The sequence below is a fragment of the Penicillium solitum genome (genome assembly GCF_028829755.1).
Source record: "Penicillium solitum strain IBT 25940 chromosome Unknown utg000001l_segment0_segment0, whole genome shotgun sequence".
In the NCBI taxonomy this organism is placed as follows: domain Eukaryota; kingdom Fungi; phylum Ascomycota; class Eurotiomycetes; order Eurotiales; family Aspergillaceae; genus Penicillium; species Penicillium solitum.
In genome coordinates, this window is record NW_027072121.1 from 653,895 (window position 1) to 679,276 (window position 25,382).

Sequence of the window (25,382 nt, forward strand, 5' to 3'; positions counted from 1 at the left end):
GTGGCCCAACTAGCCACTTGGCGCCCCATGTAATGCAATGCAGCTTAACTAGATCTATCTCCAGCTCAGCTAGCCCACATGCGATGTGAAAATCGCACCTAAAAGAGGCCACGATTTAGAAATCTCGTTTGATCTATCGCAATTGTTTACATCACTCCAATTCCACTTTTTTTCTGGTATTAGGCCTATTATTTCAGTTCCGAAATAAGCAGGTCCTATTGTGTTTAATTGCATATTTTCGCTGTCTCCCGAAGGATTTGGGATATTTCAAAACTTGCTTTTTATAGATAACCCCTCACTGTATTTGACTTGATTCATTCTCTGACCCTCGTCTCCAATTTCATTTTTGTTTGCCTTGATTAAGATCACATCAGGGTGCCCCTTCAGACTCCTAAAAGTTGCCGACACTTGACCCTGAAACTTTGATCATGGACATTCCTCAACTTATTGAGTCTATTCAGTTGGCTACTTCTTCCGAAAACCTCGAAAGCTTGGACCCCCAGCAGCAAGCTCAACTGTATGAGGCTTGTGATCGGTTGAGAAGTCAATGTGAATCTCCTCTAGATAAGACACTCAGGCTTCTTTATACTGTAACTTTTAGCCCCTATCCCACACATTGATTCCTCGGGCATGGGTTAGGCTAATGATTTTCAAGTGCCACCAAGCAATCGCAGTCCGTCTCGCTGTAGATCTGAAGCTCTTTGATGCAATCGTCAAGCGCGCTTCTGAAGAGGAAGATGGGAAAGTGCGCGTGGGTCAACTTTCCGAAGATGTGAAAGCAGATCCCAAACTAGTTGGTAAATTTCTATCCCCATCCTCCACTTGAATTGCTGTCTAATCCTAATGCGAAATAGGAAGGATCATGAGGTCGCTTGTGCCATTGGATATTCTCAAGCAACATACATCCGATACTTTCTCATCCACGCGATTCACTACGGCCTACATTTCGACATCATGGATGTCCGCAGCAGTGATATTCTTGTAAGTACTCTTGTCCCCATGTGCCAAGGGTCAACATACAACTAACACACCTAGCACTCACTTGTTTCTTTTCGTCTCCAAGCTCCCCGAATATTTCAAGGAGAAAGGATGGAAAACACCAGATGATATTGACGACTCACCCTGGAATTTTGCATCCGGGTCCAAGTCCGGGTACTTCAATTATATGGCATCGAAACCATATTACCAAAACGCCTTCGACACAGTCATGGCCTCGCCCTACCGTCGCGACGAGAAAAGTTGGCTGGATTTCTTCCCCGTTGAGGAGAAGCTACAAGTGCAGAACCCCTCCGATGTGCTTCTAGTGGATGTCGGAGGTGGTCGGGGGAAGGATCTCCAGACCTTCCGCGAGAGGTTCCCCGATTTGCCTGGAAGGCTTGTTCTCCAGGATTTAGGGCATGTTTGTGAGACAGCAGATATTGCCAGTGGGATCGAGACCCAGGTGCACAATTTCTTTGATGAACAGCCCGTCAAAGGCGCAAAGGCTTACTATCTCCGCACTGTTCTCCACGACTGGCCAGACAAGCAAGCTGTGATGATCTTATCGAGGCTTCGTGAGGCAATGGCTCCCGATTCTTCGCTACTGATTCATGAGAAGGCTATGCCAGAGACTAATATTCCATGGATGGCTGCGATTGGTGATATGACGATGATGACTGCTTTCGCGTCGTTGGAACGAACCAAGAATGAATGGGAGACACTATTGGAGAAGGCTGGGTTGAAGGTCACCCAATTTTGGAAGCCCGAGGGCTCTTCTGGACAGCAACAAGTTATCATAGAGTGTGCCGTCCAGGTATCTGAATGATATTTCGCTAATAGTGTATATAATTATTGATTTCGAATGTGTGAGCATACACAAGTTCGCTTTTTGTTTTTATATTACCACAAAGGCTGACATTATACGGTGATAAGAATCAAACGACTGCAGACACTCGACTCTACAAATGGTTTAACTTCCAGGAGCTGGGTTGTCGGTCATTCTAAGTTCCAGCTCTGACATATTCATTCAGTGATTGATTTTCATCAATATCTACTGCCGTACAATATAACTAAACAGTGGGGAGTAAATATAGAATGAAGAGTCGCTGCCACGTAAAGGCTTCCAAGCTCATGTCCACTGCTAATCAGCGTGCAGATCGACTCGACTGCCAGTACCACTGAAACGGTCATCAGTGCAAAACCAAAGCAAATCTTTCTAGCATTGCAGACTCTCCCTACGCCCGGTGGCCACTGGGTTGAATCACTAAACCTTTTGGACTGCCTGTGAAGGTGGTCGAGACCGGTACTGCTCACTGCCTCGCGGAAGCTCTCTGCCATGATAACAAACAATGATAGTTAACGTGTTGTCGCAGCTACATATATCGACAGCGCTTTGACATTGATAGTGCCATACACCATGGAAGTCTAGATGACAGCTTCGATATGGAAGGCCGACATGCTTGGTTGATCGTCCGACGGCCGCGCTGCAGTTGGGTCTTCAGCCACTTGGATGAGTCAGTTGATGTGTGAATTTTGTATTTTGTGATCAAAATCTGCCTGGTGAGTCCTCGGATGGATGTGGTTTCTCCATGGTGGTGTGCCTCGCGGGCTGACAAGTGATCCCTGCAGCCACTTAAGATCGATATTCCTTGTCACTGGGAATGTGGCCAGGTGACTTTCAGATGAATCAGCCAGGAAAGGCCTTGCAGTTTTGCCGCTGAGCGCAGGGCGAACCCGAGTCGAAAATTTGCATTTACAGTTTTCAGCTGAGCATTGCTAGGAAGTTTGACGACCTTGCCAAGTCGGTAGGGGCTTTTGTTATCCCTGTATCTGTGCACGATCAACTCTCAAGATTACCCAGACATCTTATGATATCAATCTTTTCTAGATCAGGAATGAAAATGCAACATCGGAATTAATCGCGGGGTGTCTACAGAGCATACAACCGACTAAATTGATTGAAAAGCTTAGACCTTAGTTTAATCATTTTATATATAGTCCCAGCTATTACAGTCATTCTCAAAGAAATTAGCAACTCTTCGCCCGCCAATTATATATTGAACCACTGCAAGACATCGCCAAAGGGAGTTTTATTTGGGTGCACATCTGATCTTTTTCTTTTCTGATACCTACCGTCGAGACTTGAGCACTAGAGTACTCTAGGTGCTCATATTTCGATTGCGTAACGATACATCCGATGGCCCGTTGCGTGGCTACACATTTCAGGATAGCCTTGGAGTCAAGCCCTAGGATAAGTCTAGCAACTTCAGCTCCACGACAGCACCAAAGTGGGGTATTTTGGGGACAGCAAATTATATCCGACAGGTCCTATCCCATCCGGAAGGAAAACGTTGTCAAGTCCATAGCAAAAGGGCGACGTATCTCGTAATATCCACTGGTAATAATACTACCCTGCCATGCCCAGCTCGCCAGAGAACTACGCTAATGCAAACAAGGCGCCAGTAATACATACGGTATTCTTTCAAATGAATACATCTAATCAAATACAAAATAATATTGGCCTTACTAGGAGGCTACCCCCAAATAGGCTAGCACATGCGTATATGCATTAGCGTCGTTCGCTGCCGAGCTATGGTAAAGTAGTACAAATAGTACTGCGGTGTAACAACGCATATATGGATCACCGCTGTAATTGCCGCATCGAATAGCTAATTCTTTCGCATTTGGCGGAAATCGAATCCAATACTCCTTTATATTAAGAACTGTTAGAAATACTCTCGGCACTACGTAGTAGCCTTATTTGATATTATCGATTAGCAAGTGAATATATCATCTATTCAACTTGTTTATTAAACTTAGAGTAATAAGCTCGAGTCGTGCATTGCATGGCAAGTAAGTATATGGGGGGTCAAAAGTTTCTTCACCCTACGTATATCAATAACAAACCCCAGTTTTTAGCATTTTTCTTTCGGTTTTTTATTTTATTTTAATATATTCAAAATGTAAGAGATCAACTATACAAAATTCCTTCGTTAGATTTTTCTTGTCGACCTTTTAGTTGTTAATATTTGAGGAACCCATTTTTGTCCGGTTTTACAACGATTTTACTATAGGGCACTATAGTAAAACCTCGGTAAAAGTTTTAGGTCCCTCTTTATACTCAATTATTATTTACTAACTAGGAGAGATATATAGTAGATCTGAGACCTAACTTTAACTTGAAATATTTGAAAAATAATATGTCGTCATGGAATCATGGTAAGAAATTAGACGTCGAAGATTGGTATTTTTGTTAGCGTTTGTTAGCGGATATGGGGAGTATCAACGAACTTTTGACAAGCAAGTATTATGAAGTCATGAAGCGCAAATTTTCATGCACTATGCGTATTTCTGATGTATCGCTAGTGCATCATGTTAACCCTATCCTATAACCCTAGAGCATAGATGCCCTGATTTCGGGTTCACACGTCTCTATTTTCATTAACACTATAACCGAGAACCGAGAACCGTTCGTCAAAACTTGACCGTTGCAGATTTTCAAGAATCAAAATGGCAGTCAATTTCACCTCCATCCCTTTGGTTGACTACCAGGACTCACTTTCCCCTGACACAAAGCCGCGCTTCCTCTCCGCGCTTAGGAGTGCACTCGTCGATGTAGGTTTCTTCTACCTTCAGAATCCTCCAATTGAGGTCGACGTACGGGAGGCACTTGTTAAGACAACGGGTTCATTTTTCGACCTCCCGACAAAAAAGAAGCTAGAGCTGGATGTGGCCCACAGTAAACACTTCCGAGGATACGGCTGCGCGGGTGCCGAAAAGACAGCTACAATAAGCGATCAGCGGGAGACTTTAACAGTATGTTTAATGACACAATTTGAAAGGATTTGGATGGAATCGATCATACTAACATCATTGAAAGGTTGGTATCGACGCACCTATCCATGGCTCGGACTCGCCCATCTACTACGGTCTCGAGGGACCTAATCAGGTATGACAAAAGACTTACATCTGTCCATAAAGGCCATTGCTAACTATAACTACAAAGTGGCTTCCCGAAGAAACCACCCCAGGCCTCCGTAAAGCAGTCGAAGCATACATTGAGCAGACCCAAGAATTAGCAGAGACGTTTGTTTTTTTGATTGCTGAAGCATTGGAAATACACCCTGATGTTTTTACGAAGGTCCTCCAGAGAGAATACCCCTACAGCCTTCTGAGAATCGGTGCCTATCCTCAAATGGATCCTTCAAAGCCTACTGCGGCAGATATCCAGGGCGTTGGACCTCACAAGGATTCAAGCTTCTTGACCTACCTGCTTCAAGGAACGGGTCATTCAAGTCTGGAGGCGCAGAACAAAGCGGGAACATGGATCTCCGTTCCTCCTATCCCGAACACACTTGTGGTGAACATCGGCCGGTCACTAGAAACCCTCACACAGGGAGTTTGCGTTGCCACTACTCACCGAGTCAACTTGAAACCAGCTCAATACCTTGGGGCGGATAATATGCCTCTCGGCAAGCGGTTGAGTTTCGCTTTCTTCCAAATGGTGGCTCTCGATGTGACTCAAGAGGATATGAGAGTGGCTTTACCCCCTCATATTTTGGCCTTACGCGAGAATGATGTGAAGTCCGACGCTGAAACATTCTTCGTTGATCTTTTCAAAGGCCCTGCTGGTGAGGCTCTTCTAACGAATTGTATCACGAGCTATCCTGAAATGGGGAAGCGATGGTACCCTGAAATGTTAGCTAAAATGCTTGAGCAGCAGCATAAAGGAAAAATGTTGGATGATGCCAAGCTTGCTGGAAAGTCTCAGACGGTTTGAATGTGGTTGGAATAGAGTGGCATGTCTTTCGGTCGCTATTTTAATATTTGTCTTCTATAGAGGAACTTTCGACTTTGTGGTTGTTTGACACATTTGGGGATGGTTACCCGTAGAGATATACAGTTTCCAGGTATATGGCCTATCAACCGAGTAAAGCATAATGGTATCGGTGGGAGGGCAGGGATCAATGTATTGTCTCTATATGCCAAGACTAATTCTTGTTTGGTGTGACACAGGTACATAGATGTCGAATTAGACATCCCAACTCACATCACTGCGTGTTCAAGATTTCCACTCAGATTCTGAAACATTCTCCAAATGTCTTCTTAAGACCTTGATTGGAGAGGCCCTCATGATCAATATTCTCACGATCCATCCTGAAATAAAAAAAGAGATGATACCCTGAGGCTCTGGCCGAAGCCTTGTGACAGAACAAGTAGGGAAGAATGTGGATGGAAAAAGAAATGAAACAGGGCGCGGGGTAAAAGAAAAAAAGGAATTATGACGGCAGAAGGCCAGAACAAACGGTATCTGGTCTAGCCAGCAAATATGCGAAATAGTTAGTGCTTATCAAGAGTGGCTTGGCCGAACGATCGCGTGGTCATCCATGGGTGCTCATGACAAGTTAAGATATACCTTGTGAGACTCCAGGGCCTGCACATATGGTCTATTTGTTGATGACCATAGATCGAGAGGAGCCAATGGCTGAATTGATAACTGTGAGGCTGTGTGCTCGGTATAAATTCGATGCTTCCGTGGTTCGTCAGATCTCATAAATCTCCTATCTGCAGATACTTTCCCCAGCCACTAGATACCTACCTAGATATATCTTTGAATATTCCACCTACCAGGAATTTACGAATACAAGTTTCAGGATTTATTTCTTTGAGAAAAAATAGTAGGGATTGGAATCAGCGGTGAGATTAGGTTCGACTTTCAAGGCTGGTTCTAACTATAGTGGTACACCATAGCTAGCCAGCCACCATAGTAAGATTGGGGAGAGCCGTGTCAGAGCGGTGTAGGCCCTCCACTTCTAACTGCATGGCTGAATGGAGACTAAGAGTTGATGAAATTAGTAGCAGAAGCCAGGACCGTTTATCACTCGGCCACAGTACAAGAATCGATTAAGTGTACACATACCTACATATGTAGAGGCAGGTACCTAAATACGTACCTACCTATAGGTATGTATATCTCAGGATCTAGGTATGACTCTCAGGAAACGAGATTAGCGTTCCCGTGCAACGGCCCGCCCCCAACTTTGGAAGCGAGTGGATACCATCTGAGATACCATCTGGGTCATCTGGGATATACTGGAGTACCTACCTACGTAGGTAATGTGCCCTGCGGAATACACAGTCTGTGCATACTGCATTGCGGGAATAAAATAAAAAAACGACAAAAACGCTTAAATAGAAATAGAACATCACACTGGAGCTTCACATGCCGTTCAAATTTCATGAGTGATCAGGTCTCCGGACCTAAGAGTACTGCATGATCGCGCTTCCTTCAATTCGAAATACTACATTTGTACTCCGTACACTCCTCTTCCCTCGCTGTGTTTATTTTCAACCCTCATTCTACCCAGCTCTTGACAACATGAACGATCAAAGTCGATCAGATGCCGAAAACTATCCACTTCTCAGCGAACAGTCTTTCTCCGAGCCTCATACCCAAGGAACCGAGAAGAGCCAAGTTTTAAACGATTACTGGGCCCGCTTTTGGCAACCTTCACCCTCCTGGGTCGTCTGCGTTTTCGCAATCTACGAGTTTATCTTCGGAGTTTTGGCGGTCCCCGAGTTCAATGCAACCTTTGCCTTGATCTGTCACCAGCGCCAATCACCTAGCCAGACCCACCCAGAACTAGAACAATGTTTCGCCAACATACACACGCAGTCCGATCTTTCCCGGTTTCTCATCTATCGCCAAATAATAGCGGGTCTCCTCGGTGCGTTTTCGACCCCAATCCTGGGTTCACTATCGGATCGCGTCGGTCGCAAGCCAATCCTCGCATGTACCGTTGTAGGCCCTCTTCTATACGAGATCCTTATGGTAATAGTCCTCCGCAACCCGGACTCGATAAACGTGCACTGGCTTCTCGTGGGATATGCAATGGAAGGTCTTAGCGGGACGATGATTGCCGGGACTTCGACCGCACAGACCTACATTACCGACCTCACGCGGCCCAGCTCCAGGGCACGGTGGTTCAGTTACTTGCAGGCTTCGTATGCCTTTGCTGGGGCGGTTGGGCCTCTCATTGCCAGCTTGCTTCTGAAAATGCCGAATCCCTTCGAAACGATCTTTTGGCTTGCTATATGCTCTCATCTATCCCTCTTGCTTATCATCCTATTTGCCTTGCCGGAATCGCGCAACCCAGTCTCTACCGGTCGCCTGGATCCGGACGGAGTAACCTTGGAGCAAACCCCTGGCGAAAGTTATGTCCGTGTATTGCGGACGTCGCTCAAGTCTATCTGGGAATCCAAAGGGTTTCGAAATAAGAATATGATCATTCTGGCTGGGATAGACATGATCATTTTCGGAAACATGATAGGTCTGCTTCCACTTCAATTAGCATACCCGGCGTTCTTGTTCAAGTGGCAACCGACCACGCAAAGCTTCTTCATATCCCTTTCCTACTCATGGAGCGTTTTGGTACTAGTCGTTCTATTTCCGCTGATCATGACGCGATTCCGCCGATGGAATAGGAGACAGGGTGTGCCAAACCTGTCGGCTGCATCCAATTCTGGAGAGTTGGATGCTATCCAGGTGAACCTAGTGTTACAGATGATAGGATATATGGGCATCGCGCTGTCCCAAGCGCCTACCCATTTTGTCGTATCATCTTTGCTTGTTGCATCTACTATATCCATCAACCCTCTGTTGACATCATGCCTCACAGCACATGTGCCTGACCATCAATCAGGGCAATTGTTAGGTGTTTTGAGCTTTCTCCACGCAATTGCTCGAATTGTGACTCCAGCACTCCTGAATGCTACATATAGCATCACGATAGGAATTTTCCCGGCACCTTTATTCATGTTGTTATCAATTGTCATTGGGGGCATGTACGTCGCCAGTATATATATAGATAAAAATACACTCTGATTGGGCCCCTAGCTGTGGGTTTTGCCGTTCAATGACAATATCTCTCTTTTCTGCCCTGAGTGAGCTCCACGCCCGAGAAACCACTTCCATCACATCGTACTTTATTTTTCTAGGAAGCCTGAATCATCATCGGTGTCACTTTGACACAACCCTCAACATAATGCTCTTGTTCGGACACGAAAGAATAAGATGATATCTGCTGGCGGTGTGCTTTGCCTTCTTTTTAGATAGCTCACTTGCTCTCTCCTTCCCTTATCCGTATCCGCTTTCAGCTATTATTTGTAGCCAATAACAAAACTGCCTATAGATCTTGGTTCTCTATCAATGATATATTTTCTAACACCAGAATGCAATACAAAATCAATCCAATGTTGGGGTAAGGTTGCTTCTTGCCAATGCAGTGCAACTATACAAGCCCGATGACGAGTACCGGTGATCGCACGCAAGCCACGAAAATTCCAACGTAGCTCTACAACATTGCAGGCCCTTAAGGTGAATCTGAGCTTAGCTTATGACCCTTAAATTCAAGTTTCACCGCTACCTACGTACATTCCAATGTTGCACATGCTCGTGCACCCCTAGGTAGTGCATTGTGCATAGTACGTGGCTGGCTGAACCCCAACGCTGGGGTGTGGGGTTGGTTCGGTTGGCGACTTGAACGGGCTTACCGAGATCATCCCTCACCCCTTATAGATCCACTCAAAACATGCAGATGACTCCATTTTCCGACGTGCCCAATTCAACATGCTTCTGCATATTTTGTATTTCTTACAGGGGTCCTCGCTGAATGTTATCGTTACCCCTCGATGAAACATGGCAAAACAACATACACGATGCCTGCACTATGTGCACATTCCGCAAAGTATTCTAAAAATCTTTGACTTTTCTTAGTTTCCTCTTAACTTACCCCACATTGAAGTTAGTCTCTCATGGAAACCGACATTAAACACACCTGCTTCTACCCCCAATATGAACTTCCTACATTGGGCGGCGATAAAGAAAGCGACGCCGCGGTCCAACCGTCAAAATGCATCACAAACAGCGACCCCTCATCAGATGGCTGCCAGACAGAGTTAGAAAGACGCAAGAAAATTGAGGGTCGCAAAAAGTTTTCGCGTCTTGGTTGGAAACGTCTCGCCATTATCCTCATTACGGAAGCAGTTGCCCTTGGGAGTCTCAGTATTCCAGCCTCGTTCGCGACCCTCGGTATGCTTGGAGGCGTTATCTCTTCCGTTGGAATCGGCCTTATCGCTACATACGCCAGCTATGAGGTCGGCGCAGTCAAGCTGAAATATCCACATGTTGAGCACTATGGAGACATAGGGAGACTTATCCTAGGAGAAACGGGGTTCTGGATTATCACAGTGGCGTTTATCTTCCAACTGGTACTTAGCGTGGGATCACATTGTTTGACTGGGATTATTGCCTTGGCTAGTGTCACGCAAAGTAATGTTTGCACCGTGGTATTGGGATTAGTCTCGGCTTTGATTCTTCTTGTACTTGCCATTCCACCAACATTCGCCGATGTCGCTATACTTGGGTACATTGATGTTGCCTCGATCTTCGCGGCTATCGGCATTACAATTGTTGCAACAGGTGTACAAAGCACTCGAGATAACAACGGTTCACCTGGCTCGGATTGGTCATTTTGGCCTAAGGAGAATCTCAGCTTCTCAACGGCTATGGTTGCAATGAATAATATTGTTTTCGCCTATTCTTTTGCTCCCGCGATACCATCATTTATGAGCGAGATGCACACCCCGAAGGACTATACCAAAGCGATATACACCCTGGGAGTGATTGAAATTGTCATTTATACCCTGGTCGGTTCTCTTGTGTATTTATTCGTGGGTAAAGATGTACAATCCCCTGCCCTACTCTCAGCTGGACCCCTCATGTCGAGAATCGCTTTTGGTGTTGCCCTTCCGGTGGTCTTTATATCCGGATCCATAAACACCAGCCTTATTGCTCGCTATATTCATGGATACGTTTATCGTAACTCCGTTGTACGATATGTGAATACAAAGAAGGGTTGGATAACCTGGATCTCGCTCGTGGCAGTCCTGACATTTTTTTCGTGGGTAGTTGCTGAGGCCATTCCGGTATTTTCGGACATATTATCAATCAGTGCGGCATTGCTCGTGTCAGGACTGTGCTTTTACGTGCCTGCGGTAATGTGGTTTATTCTTGTCAAAGAAGGCAACTGGTTCAGCCGGTCCAACATCCAGCGGGCCTTCTACAACGGGATCGTCTTCTTGTTCGGCATCGGTGTTCTTGTGTGCGGAATGTACGCCAATATTGTGAATTTGGTGAGTGCTGGCTTGTATGATTGAAAGCCTTCGTTCTCTGCTAACTGCGATGAATAGATCCAAGAGTCCAAAGACCCCAATTCCACCCGACCCTTTTCATGCTCAAGCATTGCGTAAGAGCTACCTAAGAGTTGAATGAGATGGTATTGTCGGTGGTTTGTGTTAGGCCAGAACTGCCCTCTCACTCTTCAGGTAGCTCTCTCGCGCCTTCTCTTTTCTTTCCTTCTTCGTCTCCATGTTTAGCTGTTATATGTAGCCAATGTTAAATTGCATACGGATCTTTGCCTTCTCTCTGTCAGTAGATATCCTTCAATTGCGTCATATGCATCTAGGTGTGTCCTCTTTAATGATGGTGGCGGCCTGAAGGATCTTCGGCTAGCTGTTCAATAGATATATATGATCATCAAAAAGGAATATTTACAGTGACCCGTCGGCAGCCCTGGGAAAGGACCCCGAAGCTCCAGAAGTATCTTTGCTGGTTACAAACCGCCAATGTAGCGAGATAAAGAACTTCCATTTTATTCAGGACACATATGTAGTCCTAGCTTTTTGCAAAGGGCCAACTTTGCTTCACCACGCTTTACGAAAAAGGGTTCCGCTGTCGAAGGGTAATTCCGGTATCAGAGATTAGCGATGTCATGTAACTGTAGAGTTCAGAGTATTTCCCATAGGGCTCTGTAATTTAGAAGTCATAGCTCATCAAGAAATGCCAAATAAGTATCTTCAAGCTATTCGCAACGAAAAGCCTGCCTCGTTGAGGAACCTATACCCATGAACCTTTCCCTATCAGGCCAGGCTGAAGGGTCCATCACTTGGGTGGTTGATATACCAGGGTATGTCCCCTTGGCACAGTAACATCGCCGAGTAATGTGAAATTCTCATTCGCGACGCGATGCATCGATACTAGAATGAGAAAAGCCCCCACGAATTATGTGCAACAGGGAGAGATTATCGAGACGCATGATGACATGCCTGATAGCCGTTGTGAACAACTTTTCTGAGGAGAATAAGCTAGTTCAACAGGCGGAACAAAGCAATGGAAGGCACGGATAGGGGTTTAACTCTTGACTTGGTGATGATCGACCTCTACCATGCAGTGGATCGTATACACCGCCGATCCCTCTTCCCTGTATTCACAGATCGGTGGTTCTAGCGAAACGTACATGGGTACTGAGTGTATAAAACACAGGTCTAAGCTATCACGCAGATTAGGACGGTCGTCCCGAGAGCTACGGGCCCATCCCGGGAAGATGGGGCTGGGAAGACGATTGCAGCCAGGAACCTACCGTAGTTCTTCAGCTCCACTAAGTAGCGGTGTACGTTATAGGAAGGATTGTCGGAACTGGCTTGTTTCTGTCCAGCTGAAGGGTACATGGAATCTACTACAACTCGGTACGGATATAGATACTTGACGGTGGTTCTCGTTCGGTAAGATCCACCAGGAAACAAATCATTGGACCCAAGATGTGTTCGGCCCTCACTTCACTGCTACGCTATCCCTTGCGTGTTTTCAACTATTGAACATTTTAAGGATTTTTGTTTATGACGATGCTTCATTTTGCATTTTGCATTTGATCTATATAATTATTGAAAATGCTGTTTAGAACGGTGGCTAGTTAGACATTAAATACCTCCATTTCCCCCGGGTTCTTCTACCTATTGATCATTTCTATCAAACATCATGGTGCGATCGTATGTTTTGCTCGGATTCCTGACTGCCCTTTGCCAACCGGCATATGGTCTAGTATTCCGTGATAGACTCAAGCAAGTTGTCGAAGGCCAGGCTCTTTACTTGCTGCATGATGTTGAGGGTCCAACATCTGTGAGCTTCAGCGACCAACAAATTCCCGGGACGAAGGGCTGGAAGTTTGATACTGAGGGTTTCAGTGATGATGAAGCTGTTATCACGCCTCTGGACTCCGACCACACCCTGATATGTGAGGAGGGCAGCAAATGCACGCTGGATCTAGACGGAAGAAAGCAACCCTATGTGATCGCCAGGGTCGAGGGTGCCATTTTCACCTTCCGAGACACGTTTTCCGACCTCTACGTGTCACGCACACCTGACCTCGACCTGGAGCTGACCCCGGATATTTCTGAGGCGAGTTATTTTGAATTAGAAAAACTTCAAGGTAAGCATGTTCCCCTTTGGTCTTTGCTCTATACATATGCTGACATATAATTTTCCAGGAGATGAATAAGCAACGAAAGCTCTGGTTCCCTTCAAGGAAAGACCTATAGCCTCTTGTGAAGGGCGCTGTGAGAGTTGGTATTGTGGGGATATCGGGAACTGAAGAAATATGAATATACGGGCGCAGAGCGGTTACATACAGCATGTATGATTATAGCGGGAGATCCAGTGGCACGTCGGCTTCGTTGTTTTGTGTCTCTCGTTTACTTTGTACTGTTGCCTTTGAGGATTTCAGCTGGAATCACCGTCTTTCATGGAAAATGTAAAGTTCAATTATTACCGAACAGACTATCCGTTCTAACATCACCTGCCTAATCGAATTCATGGAGAACATTCTACCAATCTGAGGTTCTTGGCCTGTCAATCACTTCAAGCGGAGATGTTCTGTTTACTGCAGGCTTTGCTGTACTAAGGCGGCTAGATTAGTAGGTGTAGAGCTAATAGTGGTAGAGTTAGTGGAAGCAGAGCCGGTTAGGGTAGAGCGAGTGAGGGCATACCTAGTGAGGCGGAAGCGAGTTAGATCTCAGGTTACTATACCTTAGCCGGGCTAACGGAGACGGAGAATTAGATGAATGTGTGAATTTCTAAGTAAGAATCAAAAGAAAAAGGCTTCATTTTCATATATGGAGAGACAGCTGACAGGACTATACTACCATCCTTGTTAGGGTGACTGTAATAGTAATTCAGGTATTTTAACTCTCCTGCCGGTTTTAATTCAGGAGTCCAAAAGCAGGTATCAAGGCATCAGCAATATTTCCCGGAAAGGGGATTTTGGCAGCTTGCGCCTATACCTCTCCGTATCTGCCTTTTATGTTTTCGAAGGTTGTATTATTGATCATACCAGCACATGTCAGATGTTGTGTCAACGCTATTGCTCGCATATAATTCTCCCCCACTTCACAACTCGAGGGGTTGAATGACCTGCTTACCCCTGTGTATACATCTGACCAGTCGACAGCCACGCATGGCTATTGGGCTTTAAGGTCAACAATTTCAATGTATGGAGTACGGAGTAGCCAAACCTTGCACCAATCGTGAAATCCCCTAAAAGTCCGAATCATCAAGCTACGGCTGAGATTTCCCAATTATTGGGTTTTGCTTTTTTTCCCTTTGATCGAACATATATCATTTTATTGGTTGTACTACCCACCATGATCAAAAGCCAACTCGATCCACTCCTAGCACAACATCTGAACTTCCCTGCTGCGGGGGACCCTTGATAGATTCTATTGGATGGTGTGGCGAGATTCTCAAATTCAAGGCCATTCCTTAAATAAGAATAGGTGGGAAATCGGAAATCAGCAAGGGATGTGGGAGCCTTGTCTCACTAAGTGGATCACACACAGCTGAAATCGCTAAAAGCGGGAGATCTGCCTGCGAACTCTCACTCTGTAATTTGCCACTTAACCCAATAAGATGCCGTGCTCCGCATTCTTCCTGTCATTGAAAGGGTTCAGACATCTCATCAGTTCTATCATGTTTTGAGTTGATTTTTTTTCCCATTCGCCCCTTGTTTTTCACCCCCTCTTGTTGTGTCAAACGTTTCTAACTACATCTCTTCCGTTGGCTACGCTTGCCGCAGGAAGAATTCCAACACCGCATATCGTTTGTGGGCGGTATCCAGCTCTCCAAATGACCACTCAAGATCAGGCGCCACTTGTTGCAAGTTCACAAGATGAAGAACACATGAACCATAAGTCAAGTGGTCTCCAGGTAGGAAAACTTGCCGTCGGATCGCTTTTATTGGGTGAGTTGCTGCTTTCTAACAAGGATAGCCAAATATCGGGCGCTAATTCGAGTTGTATAGCGTGCTTTTTGGCCAATGCGGATGAATCCTTTGTCCTGACCACTGGGAGTGATGTTGCCTCGGCTCTCAATGCATCCAGCTCTGCCGCATGGCTCATCACGGGGTACAATTTAGGCTATATCCTTGCTCTTCCGGTGGTAAGTTCCGATCGTCAGCCTTTAAAACAATAGCTCACCACTGCACTGCAGTACGGGAAAATATGCGATTCAACTGGACCGACGAGGGCAATCCTTCTTGCTTTGACAGTATACGGATTTGGCTGTCTCATGACGTAGGTTTGTCTGATCGCACACGGGATGAGGGCACTATTTAACAATTTCACAGAGGAGTCTCGCAAACCATTCACTTGGCTGTGGCCGGTCGTATAATTTCAGGGTTTGGCGGAGCCGGAATGAATGAGCTTGTTTCTGTTATTCTTAACGGTATGTCTTGCTTCACTCTCTCTCTTTACCTTTAGGGGTGACATTTGCTAATGGTGTCCACCAAAACAACAGAAGTCCATAGCTTTGACCGTGTTGCCATGTTACGCTCCTATGTAACTACCGTATCGATTATCGGGATTACCTGCGGCGCCCCCCTGGGCGCGTTTCTCACAAGCTGGATTGGATGGCAATGGTGAGTACCTGCAGACTCCTACTCGGTATACTGAATAGCTAATGGTTCTTTTTTCTGATGTCAGGGCATTCCTGATTCATATCCCATTTGCAATGATTTGCCTCATCATCATCTCGCTTTCGCTTTCTCCAAGAACGCCCTCGACATTTGCCAATCCGAAGCTATCGTATGGATCAATCGACGACCACAAGGCCCCCGAAGATACCCCTCGCAAGTCGTTCGATATTTTGGGCCTCATTTTACTATTCATATCTGTTATCTGTTTCCTCGCCTTTGTGCAACTCACGCAGGCAGAGAATCTAGAAAAAAAGCCCTTGCTTCTGACCATTTGTGCGGCCGTGTTCGTTGGATGCTTTACGACCTTCTGTCTCAACGAGACTCGTTGGGCTCAGGACCCAATGATACATTTCTCATTACTCAGTCCCAACAAATTTGGCCTGATATACAGTGCCCAAGTGTTACTCGGGATTGCACAATTTTCTGTTTGTTCTCCCCTTGCTTTCTTCTTGGTGCAACTAGGCGGTGGCTAATTATTGTGCTATTCGATCGCAGATGGCGCCCATTCTTGGGGACTATTGGGTAAGCTCTCGGGGATTATCTCCCTCAGAGGGTGCAATGTGCTGGATACCGGGTACCATCGGGTTTGCATCCGGTTCATTGGTGACTGGCAAACTAGTTCAGAAGTGAGTATTCCAAGATGGGGCCCAGCAAGCTCATCACAATAGGGCATGTTTGCTAACATCAAATTGCACTCCAGAACCCGTAAATGTGTTCGATGGACGATTATTGGGTTGGTGATAACAATCGCAAGCTTCGCTCTGATACTTGTCCGATGGACCATCTTTGAACCTCACTTTTGGGAGATACTATACTCTTTCCCAGGATGGTTCGGCATGGGAATGCTACTATCTTCGCAATTCGCGGCTTTATCTGCCGCAAGACCAGAGCAAAATGCCGCTACTTCGATCACCACGTATTACTTCGCACAGCAAGTTGGATTGATGACTGGTATTACCGCCGCGAAAGCATTACTTATTAAGGAAATGAGACGTGGCCTGAATGTGGCGCTGAAAGATCAGGCTGGACGTGCCAAGGTAAGGCCGAGCTTTCCTATCCCATCGCCTTGAGGCCATTTTCTCTAATAGAGACTAGTTGATCGACAAAATAATGGGACACCGGCAGCTCCTCGGCTTGGTGCCTCCTACACTTGCAGAACCCGTGCGACTTGCCATACAAAAAAGCTATTACGTGTCACCAGGTACGGACTCCCGGCCTCTATTTAACCAGCTTGGATGCGCTAGTATCATACTGACTATTATACAATTATAGCCATTTCACTTGTCTCCTTACTTCTTGCATTTTTCATTGTGCTCAAACAAAGGGACGTCAAGACGTTTTGAGCGCACAAAGCGGAATGCGACAGCTATGTCCCGCCACTGGCCTCGAGCATTTTCCACTCTTTACGAGTAATCAGGTACTCGACATAATCTGATGCCGTATAAAGGTTCTAGGGTATGCTAGGTAGGATGACGCAGGGACAGGCGTCGCATCGAAGCTTTTTGTTAACCCAAGAATATTTTATTGTGTATATTGTTTAGAAAGATTTAAAACTGGAAGCCAACTTAATTTATTGTATTTAAAGTGAAGCTTAAATTCAAGTATGCTAGATATATAATTCCGTAAGCTGCACCCACGCACCGTCTTCTCTTGAGGTCTATGATTCTGCCATCCGTTTCGTTTGCTCGCCCATTCCATCGAGTTGCTTGTTCCACTCCTTTGCCACATCAATGTAAGTGGTCGTGTACTTTTAACCCAAGATTTTCTACAGCTCTTTATCAGAGTTGATGATTTACTGCATATCGTGAGGGAGCAAACAAATGCCAAGCTGTTCGCGCTGCTCCTCTGCCATCTTAGAGATGATATCGGACACGAACAGGAGCATCGACAGCCGCTAATGGCTGTTCGGGCTGGAGGACGAACTCTCATTGTCCAGTGGAAAGTTCTGAGTGGTACCGTTCCAGCGGAACTTGCTCCTCCCAGAAGCTTCCCACGACGGTTTCGACCATAGGCAACAATGATCGCATTTCGAATGTCATTGCGGAACATTTGCGATTTACAAAATGTTCTGCGCCATCCTCATCCTCCCGTCGAAAGAAAGCGACCTCGACTTTGTATCCAACGAGAAGACAAAAGCCGTGGAGGTGAGACAGAATCTCGGACAGGTTGGATAACTTAGTTCGAACACATTCACCTGGCATTGTTCGGACGATTGGATCATCTGTCAGTGGCTTCCAACCTGGAGATCCAGTGGTGTGTCTAGGAGATCCTTCCCCAGGCAGAACGGGCACATTGCGCACCTGTGGTCGCATCCATTCGGATCTGGCGATTAAGATACCCGAAAACCTCAGCATCGAAATTTCCGCAGGACTACTGGTCATCTGTGGAATAGTGATCTATTCCTTGGGTCATACTGCTGGGATTCGCGCTGATGATAAGATCCTGATTCACGCTGCCGCTGATGGTATTGGGCAGGCTGCGATTCATTACGCAAAGGTCAAGGGAGGTGAGGTCTTTGTGACCCTGTCAAGTATGGAAAAGAAAAAATTCATCATGGAGATTTTTGGAATTGCTGAAAAGCCCATCTTCTCCAGTCGTGACTTGAGCTTCTCGCGAGGAGCCAATCGCATTTTCCCTGGAAGTGTTGGTATTTTTATTGTTCGCAACTCATTGAGCGGCGAGGCACTGCGGGAATCTTGGCTTGCGTTGCGCCATTCGGTCGGTTGGTCGGTTCATAGATCCAAAAATTTGATTTTCAAGCCGGGTCAAAGCTCAATATGAATCGATTCTTCAACAATGTCACATTTGAGGGCAAGGATTGCTTCACTGGGTTCATTCACGAACTTTGTATTTTGGTATCTACTAATTGTAGGGCTAGGAAGTGAGGAGAGAGAGAGAGTGGATTGCTATTGAGCCCTGGAGGCACGATCTGCTGACTAACTGCGTACAGGGGGGTTTATGTCTGAGGTACCGACTTTGTGGCCTAAGGCCGCCACAACACTTTGGTTGAGAGTATGGGCTCTCAACCATCCAGTAGCATTGAAAACAGGCATCTAGTCTTTTGTATCAGGTAGCACAATTAGCCCCATTCATATCACTCTCTTCATGCGTACTGCATACCATTTTCCACGAGTTGAAAGAACCTATAGCTGTGGATTCTCCCCTTCTGTTTGAGTACTCACCCTCTCGCCGCTTTTGCTCACTGATTGGAACGAAGCACACCTCAATCTGAGCTGCTCAGCACCTTGCGATGACATAATATTCTACTTGTTATAAAAATCAATACAAGTATTTTTGATACTCAAATACGTCGTCATGTGTTCTGGTCTGCATATGCAATCGATCGCCTCGGAAGCTGGATCTATCATATACAATCGATCGCCTCGTAAGCTGGATCTATCATATACCATGGCATGCAGTTTCGCTGATATCTCGGGTGAAAATATCCATGCCAAGGTAATAGCTGTTTACTGGATTTTTTCAAGGTACGGAGTACAGACAAACTGATTGAAACCAAGTCGGTTGCAAATTTAAGTGACAAAGATAAAATATGGGACACCCACCACCCCTTGCACCCCGCGATGCATATGTAATTCCGTGAAAGTATAGTATTGAAATTTTCTAATTTCCGGTGGGACTTGAATGCAGCAGCCTACAAAGCGCTAGAGCTATTCCGGTTCTTTATCTCGCCCTGCTCTCCCTTCAAATATTGCGTCACACATGCTGTACTATATTGATTCAGGCATGATCGGGTCGTGTCACTCACTATAAGAAGCTGGCAATCTACCCTGAAAACCAACGTACATTCATTATCTATAACCCACAATTGCAGACCCAGCCTCAAAATGGAACTTGAATACCCCTACGACCCCAGGTACGAACCACGGTTCCAATCTAATACCAACACTGACAAATTCCAGCCGCCCGTTGCCCGATATTACCATGGAATATCAATACAAAATCACCAACTGCCCAGGAAAGACCGTTATCGGCGTGCGTATTGCATATCCCCCGAATGGCGCAGCCGCACCCCATCGCCATGGCACCGCCTCCGTCGCCGGGTACGTCGTCAGTGGCACAGTGCATAACAAGATGAACAACGATCCTATGAAAGTGTACACCACCGGTGGTACTTGGTACGAAGCTCCTGGTTGTCATCACCGTATCAGCGATAACCCGAGCAAGACCGAGCCGGCGGTTCTTTTCGCAACTGTGATTGTAGAAACCGATATCTTCGAGAGAGATGGGATGGATGCGATTATTCAGATCGATAAGGAGTATCTCTGAGAGAGTTCATGTGTTCGGCTTTTCGGGGTCATCATTCGCGCCTCGTAATCTTAGCCTCTAGTGGAGCAGAAGCAAATCAGGCGGCCAAATCATTTCTGAAGCGGCAAGACCTACTCCGTAGTAAAGAATGAAAAGCATTTGCCACTACTTGAATGTCAAACATTCTCCCCCTCTTGGCTCAGGCTCTCGCCATCGTAAGAAAGAAACTGTCTGCCTGGGTCGTGTAACCTAAGGTTGGACCTCAACTGCGCAGGCTTACCTAATACCAGCTGAGGGGCTGGGCTCCACCTGGGCACCAATATCACCACCATAGCCACCTCTTCACCTGCACAAGCAGCCTCGCTAGGTCGTCTTCAGTTTCCCGCCACCAATATGAAGGATCCTGTCAATCAGTGGAGAGTCTGGCTTTGGAACTCATGCATCAAACAAAATCAAGTCCTCATAAGCAAAGTCTAGAATCTTCTCGCACTTTCCCGGGATGTGGGATGTGAGATGCTCCAAATGAACTATTTTGCTCTGGCAGACGTATCCGACCTGAGTAGGCGGGTGGTAGACCTCCGCAAAGCCCATAAAGCCCAATGACCAACCCGCCCCAACCCACTAATCGGCTGGGTTTGGGCTCGGTCCTTAAGCCCACCGGGGTAAAGGCCTAACCGTGACTAAGCATTCACCTACACCCGTCCCGCGTGTAGGTGAGCCAATACCTATTAACAAACCAATACCTATTGACAAACCAATACCTATTGACAAACCAATACCTATTGACAAACCAATACCTATTGACAAAAAATTCAACCTTTCAATTTCAGACCTATTTTTCAGCCACCATATCATCTGTATTTACATATTTAAATAGCTCATCGTCAACATCGAGGTAATCTCTACCTCCTGATGCCTCTTCTTTTTCCTTAAGAGCTTGGTTGGCGCGAAGCCAGTAGTCTCTAATCCTTGCGTCCGCACTCTCACGCTGAATGTCCAATTTGGATTCCTTCGTACAGCGCCGATAAACCCTCGAATTGCCTACAATTGACGATAACGGAGACTTAGAAGCACCCTTTATAATACGCTTTGAATTTTTAATAGGAATTTTGTGGCTTTGCATCTTTTTGATCGTCTGTTTTGCAAGGGCTAGGTCTTGGATAGCCTGCTTACCGCCACGAATCGTACGGTTTATATGCTTTTGAACCTTCGGAAGGTCTGGTTCGTCGTTTTCAAATATCGCTTGAAGCTTATTCTCAATTTTTGAGAACCTTTGATCTGAATTAGGCGGCGAATTGGTAACTGAACTAGGAATTTCTATCCCTGGGTCCGGCGAAGGTGTATAACCATAGATCTCAATCATTAGTTCATCTTCCCAGCTAGGATCAATCTGATCACAGATAATATGTGGATTCCAAGGCCAAATGCCAGTATCATAGAATGATGATTTAACAGTTCGTGCTTTAAATGTGTCCTTACGAACTGTCTTAATTATCTGAAGAAAGTGCCGTTTATCGTTAATATCTCCACCCTATCGTACGATCTCGTTATTCTTCTTTCGGAACTTCTGTTTAAGGACCGAGAATGGCTTGCTATTAAGAGGCTGGTATCGATATATCAATTTTGGTATAAACTACTAAGGTATAATGTTTAAGCTTTGGCAGATATATTCGAACTCCGGGGTTCTATAAGAACTATGGTTATCTATAACCAATACCCTAGGTCTGCCTTTGGTAACTCGCTTTTTGGTGGTATAATAGAAATCCAATAGCTATTGAATAGCAGTTTTATCGTCCGTCCAGCCTTTTAAAGTTAGTTTAATAACCCGGTAATTCGAAGGGTTATTATCGTTATCGTACCAATCTTCCATTTGTTCAGAACCACGCATTAAAAACCATAGATGCATAACCCAGCCATCGGCCGAAATACACTTAATACTAGTGATATTCTGGCCTATTCCACCGGTCGTAATAGTCTTACGTTCGCGGGTAGAAGCCACGTTTTCCTTAGTTCTAACGCCTAGCTGAAAGCCAGTTTCATCCCAGTTATATAGTTCGTGGGCCTAGATTTTGTTCTTTTTAAGGAATTGGCCAAAGACCTTATACCAATGAACTAATTCACCGTATAATTCGGCCTCGATTCTCGCTTTTTCAATAGGCTTTTATGTACGGAGAGTGATATGTGATGGTAGGCGCGCGACGAATTGGTAGCCGTACATTTTACTGACCTACCGGTCGGAACCGCAGTGCTATAAAATACGGTTTACAGCGCCCTCAATATCTAAAGCAGTCGGTGGTATATATACTGAATTGAGTAGCTCGATCCAGCGAATAAGAGAGGCTTCTTGCGAGGAATTTAGGGCTTTTTTAGTGGCTATACGGCCTTTTCCATTTGTCCTGCCGTCCTTCCGGTTCCGAAGCTTCCACTTTGAGACGCCAAAATGAGAAGCTGCGGCCTGAATACTATTAAATTGTCCTGATTTATAGGCTTCGAGGGCATTTGAGAGAAGGATCTCTTCTTTTTCGGAGGAAATTGGCATTATTTTGGTGGTAAAAAGTAAGGTTAAAAATTGAAGGTTGAATCTTTTGTCAATAGGTATTGGTTTGTTAATAGGTATTGGCTCACCTACACGCGGGACGGGTGTAGGTGAATGCTTAGTCACGGTTATTGGGCTTTAGTGGGGGCCCAATGGGCCCCAAACAATACAAACATTCTGAAAAACGTGACTTTTTCAATTACCCTATGCTTAGACCCCGTTTCTAGACCTTATATTGAGGTGATATTCTATTATTTTAATTGATTCGAAATCATTTATTAGTTACACTCATATATAGTATTTAAAAACGCGAGAAAACGCGTCATTTAGATACCTAAGGCATGAAGCTTGAGGAATCAGGCATTTGACCTTTGGCCGCTCTGCCCCCCTTCGCACTAGGGACAACTAGGGACGCCATATTCTTGTTTTGACATTAGAGTTTAGTAAAATGAATAAAATAATAGTTGCGCCTCCATTTAAAATTTTATGCTGTGTAACATGTTTGGCTTTGGTCATTACTAGCAGGGCACGAGTACCATGGTGAAACATTATGTCATTATTATAGTGAAGATAGTTCATGGTAATATCAAGGGTGTAGTGAATATGTCTATTATTTGTGGGAACTAATGGCTTATTCGCATATGCATGGTGTCAGATACGGGCTGTCGATGATATATACTCGGAAATTTGCGGAAACTGTGGCATCCAGGGGATCAGGGGCTAGTTTTGTAGTCATCTAGTATGTTATAGATATAATATAGACACCAAAGGAACATTATAGGTATATAGTCATATCGCTATAATTTCCATTTGACAAATCTTACAGAATTTGAGAAATCATCCATGGATCCGAGGTAACGCCTTCTGCCAACAAAACAAGAAATATGTTTTGGTGAGAATTTCTGCTTATCGAATACACTCAGAAATAAGGCGGTTATGCATTTCATCTACAGTGTATCGTTAAGTAGGTCAATATATTATGTTACACTGCGTGATTTCACTATTATATCTTTCTTACCTACAAATGTATATATGTACAAAGGGACAGAATAAATATATCAAACCCCTCTGACCTTTCCCAGAAGTAGCAACAAGTCCGGCTACTCGTAAATACCCTTTGTACTCCCTAGGCTGTTTACTGCCTCCACCCTTTTATTGTGCAATCAGGTGTACCTCTGAGATATATTTGACGCCATTGCGGCCTCTGGTTGATAGATAAATGCAAATGGCTAATCGGTCTCATGTACATGGCTAGATGTAGACAGAAGAATAATATTTTACGCAATTTTCGACTGGAAATTAGGTTTGAACCGCGCCACCTGCCAACAAGTTGGCTGCTATAGACCTACATACTCTTCCAACTTCCCCGCCCTTGTAGTGCCAAGAACTACTATAAGGGCAACGGATATCTTTTCCATAAGTCAGCCCCGACAGGAATAAATCTGAACCGGATTCTGCTACAGAATCTGCAGAACGAACAATCGAAGGATAGTTCTATCAATACTTCTTCTTGCAAAATCCACTTTTCAATCAATATGAAATTTCTCTGTCTTTATGGGGGCGGGACGGGCGAGGAGGTATGTACATTTCAACATCGGGTTACAGGAGAGATGCTAAGACGATGGATGTAGTTGTTCAAGGAACAGCTGGGTGAGTAAACAGTATAATTTTGTCGAATGTCTCTAAATGTGTATCTCAGAGCCCCTCAGCGCTGCATTGTCCGCTGAATACCAAGTCCAATTCCAATATGTGAAGCCATTGCATGAAATACCATTTGTTTCAGCCGATCTGGCTGCATATGCAGGACCAGGACCATACCTGCGGTATGTCGAGTATCCCCAGGAAGCTACTGTACCAGGTCTGCTCCAAGAAATCAATGGAACTGGAGTGGGCAGTGCTGAGCAGGTATGGCGCGGCGCATTCGATTGGTTCTACCCGAAAGGATTGGACGAGCAGCGGCAGTTCAAGGAGAGCATCGGCCGGTCTGTTGGGTATCTGAATGATATCATTGACCAAGACGGGCCCTTTGATGGTCTAATTGGGTATTGTGAAGGAGCATCGATTGGGGCTGCGCTCATTTTCGATCGCCTAACTCGCCAAGTCCCCAATCCGTTCAAGTGTGCGCTCTTCTACGGTGGATACGCCCCCTACGTTTCCAATGGGTCCAAGTTCGTCCTCGCCGATGAGGTCGGGACGGTCTTCCACTTTCCCACCTGCCATGTCATCGGATCAGATGACCCCATGATTGACGGCTGCACAACTTTGTTGAACCTATGTGACAGTGCCCAAGCGACGGTGGTGGAAGGAGGGGCGGGCCACTTAATGCCGCAAGATAGTTTCGCTATCCAGGCCGTCAACGACGCGTTTTGCAAATTGGTGGAAACGGCAGTTGCAGGCTATTCTGTGAAAGTCTAGAGAGTGGTTGGTAACGGTGTGTCGTGGTAGCAGTGAATGCAGTTTTTCTTTTTCTGGACTTGGTCCGCGAATTTGTACTTGCCGTTGGCTATGATATATCTACATAGTCATGAAACTCATATACAACCATGGTTTTTCTCCATCCAAAGAGGTTCATAACTGTATGTACTAGGATCTTGTGTGATGCCTCGATGTAGAAAAATTGTTATTTAAATACTATGAACCCGCAATTATCCATAACTTCCGCAGATCTCTAGGGATCTCTACAGGATGGAAATCTGTATGGAGAAACAGGATCTATCTACCAACTAACTACATATGTG

At 45.4% G+C, this 25,382-nt stretch overlaps 9 protein-coding genes across 9 annotated transcripts; all 9 read left to right on the forward strand.

The window, feature by feature from the left end:
- Positions 1-428: 428 nt before the first annotated feature.
- Positions 429-1,804, forward strand: N7455_000258 (uncharacterized protein; the record flags this gene model as incomplete). Its single annotated transcript, XM_040952157.2, has 4 exons — positions 429-590; positions 656-797; positions 855-981; positions 1,036-1,804. The coding sequence occupies 4 exons, from the start codon at positions 429-431 to the stop codon at positions 1,802-1,804; spliced, it is 1,200 nt and encodes a 399-aa protein (XP_040817317.2).
- Positions 1,805-4,488: 2,684 nt separating this feature from the next.
- On the forward strand, positions 4,489-5,758 carry N7455_000259 (isopenicillin N synthase family dioxygenase; the record flags this gene model as incomplete). The annotated part of the gene is made up of 3 exons (XM_040952322.2): positions 4,489-4,794; positions 4,859-4,927; positions 4,985-5,758. The coding sequence occupies 3 exons, from the start codon at positions 4,489-4,491 to the stop codon at positions 5,756-5,758; spliced, it is 1,149 nt and encodes a 382-aa protein (XP_040817478.2).
- Positions 5,759-7,357: 1,599 nt separating this feature from the next.
- On the forward strand, positions 7,358-8,863 carry N7455_000260 (uncharacterized protein; the record flags this gene model as incomplete). The annotated part of the gene is made up of 1 exon (XM_065603766.1): positions 7,358-8,863. One exon carries the CDS (start codon positions 7,358-7,360, stop codon positions 8,861-8,863), a length of 1,506 nt encoding a protein of 501 aa, XP_065462257.1.
- A 929-nt stretch (positions 8,864-9,792) lies between these two features.
- N7455_000261 (uncharacterized protein) lies at positions 9,793-11,196 on the forward strand (the record flags this gene model as incomplete). Its single annotated transcript, XM_040952096.2, has 1 exon — positions 9,793-11,196. One exon carries the CDS (start codon positions 9,793-9,795, stop codon positions 11,194-11,196), a length of 1,404 nt encoding a protein of 467 aa, XP_040817396.2.
- Positions 11,197-12,853: 1,657 nt separating this feature from the next.
- Positions 12,854-13,373, forward strand: N7455_000262 (uncharacterized protein; the record flags this gene model as incomplete). The annotated part of the gene is made up of 2 exons (XM_040952284.2): positions 12,854-13,304; positions 13,363-13,373. 2 exons carry the CDS (start codon positions 12,854-12,856, stop codon positions 13,371-13,373), a joined length of 462 nt encoding a protein of 153 aa, XP_040817116.1.
- Positions 13,374-14,995: 1,622 nt separating this feature from the next.
- On the forward strand, positions 14,996-17,185 carry N7455_000263 (uncharacterized protein; the record flags this gene model as incomplete). Its single annotated transcript, XM_040952308.2, has 10 exons — positions 14,996-15,110; positions 15,171-15,307; positions 15,359-15,441; positions 15,495-15,592; positions 15,665-15,785; positions 15,850-16,267; positions 16,338-16,468; positions 16,543-16,879; positions 16,938-17,043; positions 17,115-17,185. 10 exons carry the CDS (start codon positions 14,996-14,998, stop codon positions 17,183-17,185), a joined length of 1,617 nt encoding a protein of 538 aa, XP_040817323.2.
- A 720-nt stretch (positions 17,186-17,905) lies between these two features.
- Positions 17,906-18,623, forward strand: N7455_000264 (uncharacterized protein; the record flags this gene model as incomplete). The annotated part of the gene is made up of 2 exons (XM_065603767.1): positions 17,906-17,986; positions 18,177-18,623. The coding sequence occupies 2 exons, from the start codon at positions 17,906-17,908 to the stop codon at positions 18,621-18,623; spliced, it is 528 nt and encodes a 175-aa protein (XP_065462258.1).
- Positions 18,624-19,687: 1,064 nt separating this feature from the next.
- On the forward strand, positions 19,688-20,129 carry N7455_000265 (cupin domain-containing protein; the record flags this gene model as incomplete). The annotated part of the gene is made up of 2 exons (XM_040952062.1): positions 19,688-19,716; positions 19,763-20,129. The coding sequence occupies 2 exons, from the start codon at positions 19,688-19,690 to the stop codon at positions 20,127-20,129; spliced, it is 396 nt and encodes a 131-aa protein (XP_040817409.1).
- A 4,050-nt stretch (positions 20,130-24,179) lies between these two features.
- N7455_000266 (uncharacterized protein) lies at positions 24,180-25,059 on the forward strand (the record flags this gene model as incomplete). The annotated part of the gene is made up of 3 exons (XM_040952382.2): positions 24,180-24,221; positions 24,276-24,294; positions 24,344-25,059. The coding sequence occupies 3 exons, from the start codon at positions 24,180-24,182 to the stop codon at positions 25,057-25,059; spliced, it is 777 nt and encodes a 258-aa protein (XP_040817335.2).
- Between the last annotated feature and the right edge of the window lie 323 nt (positions 25,060-25,382).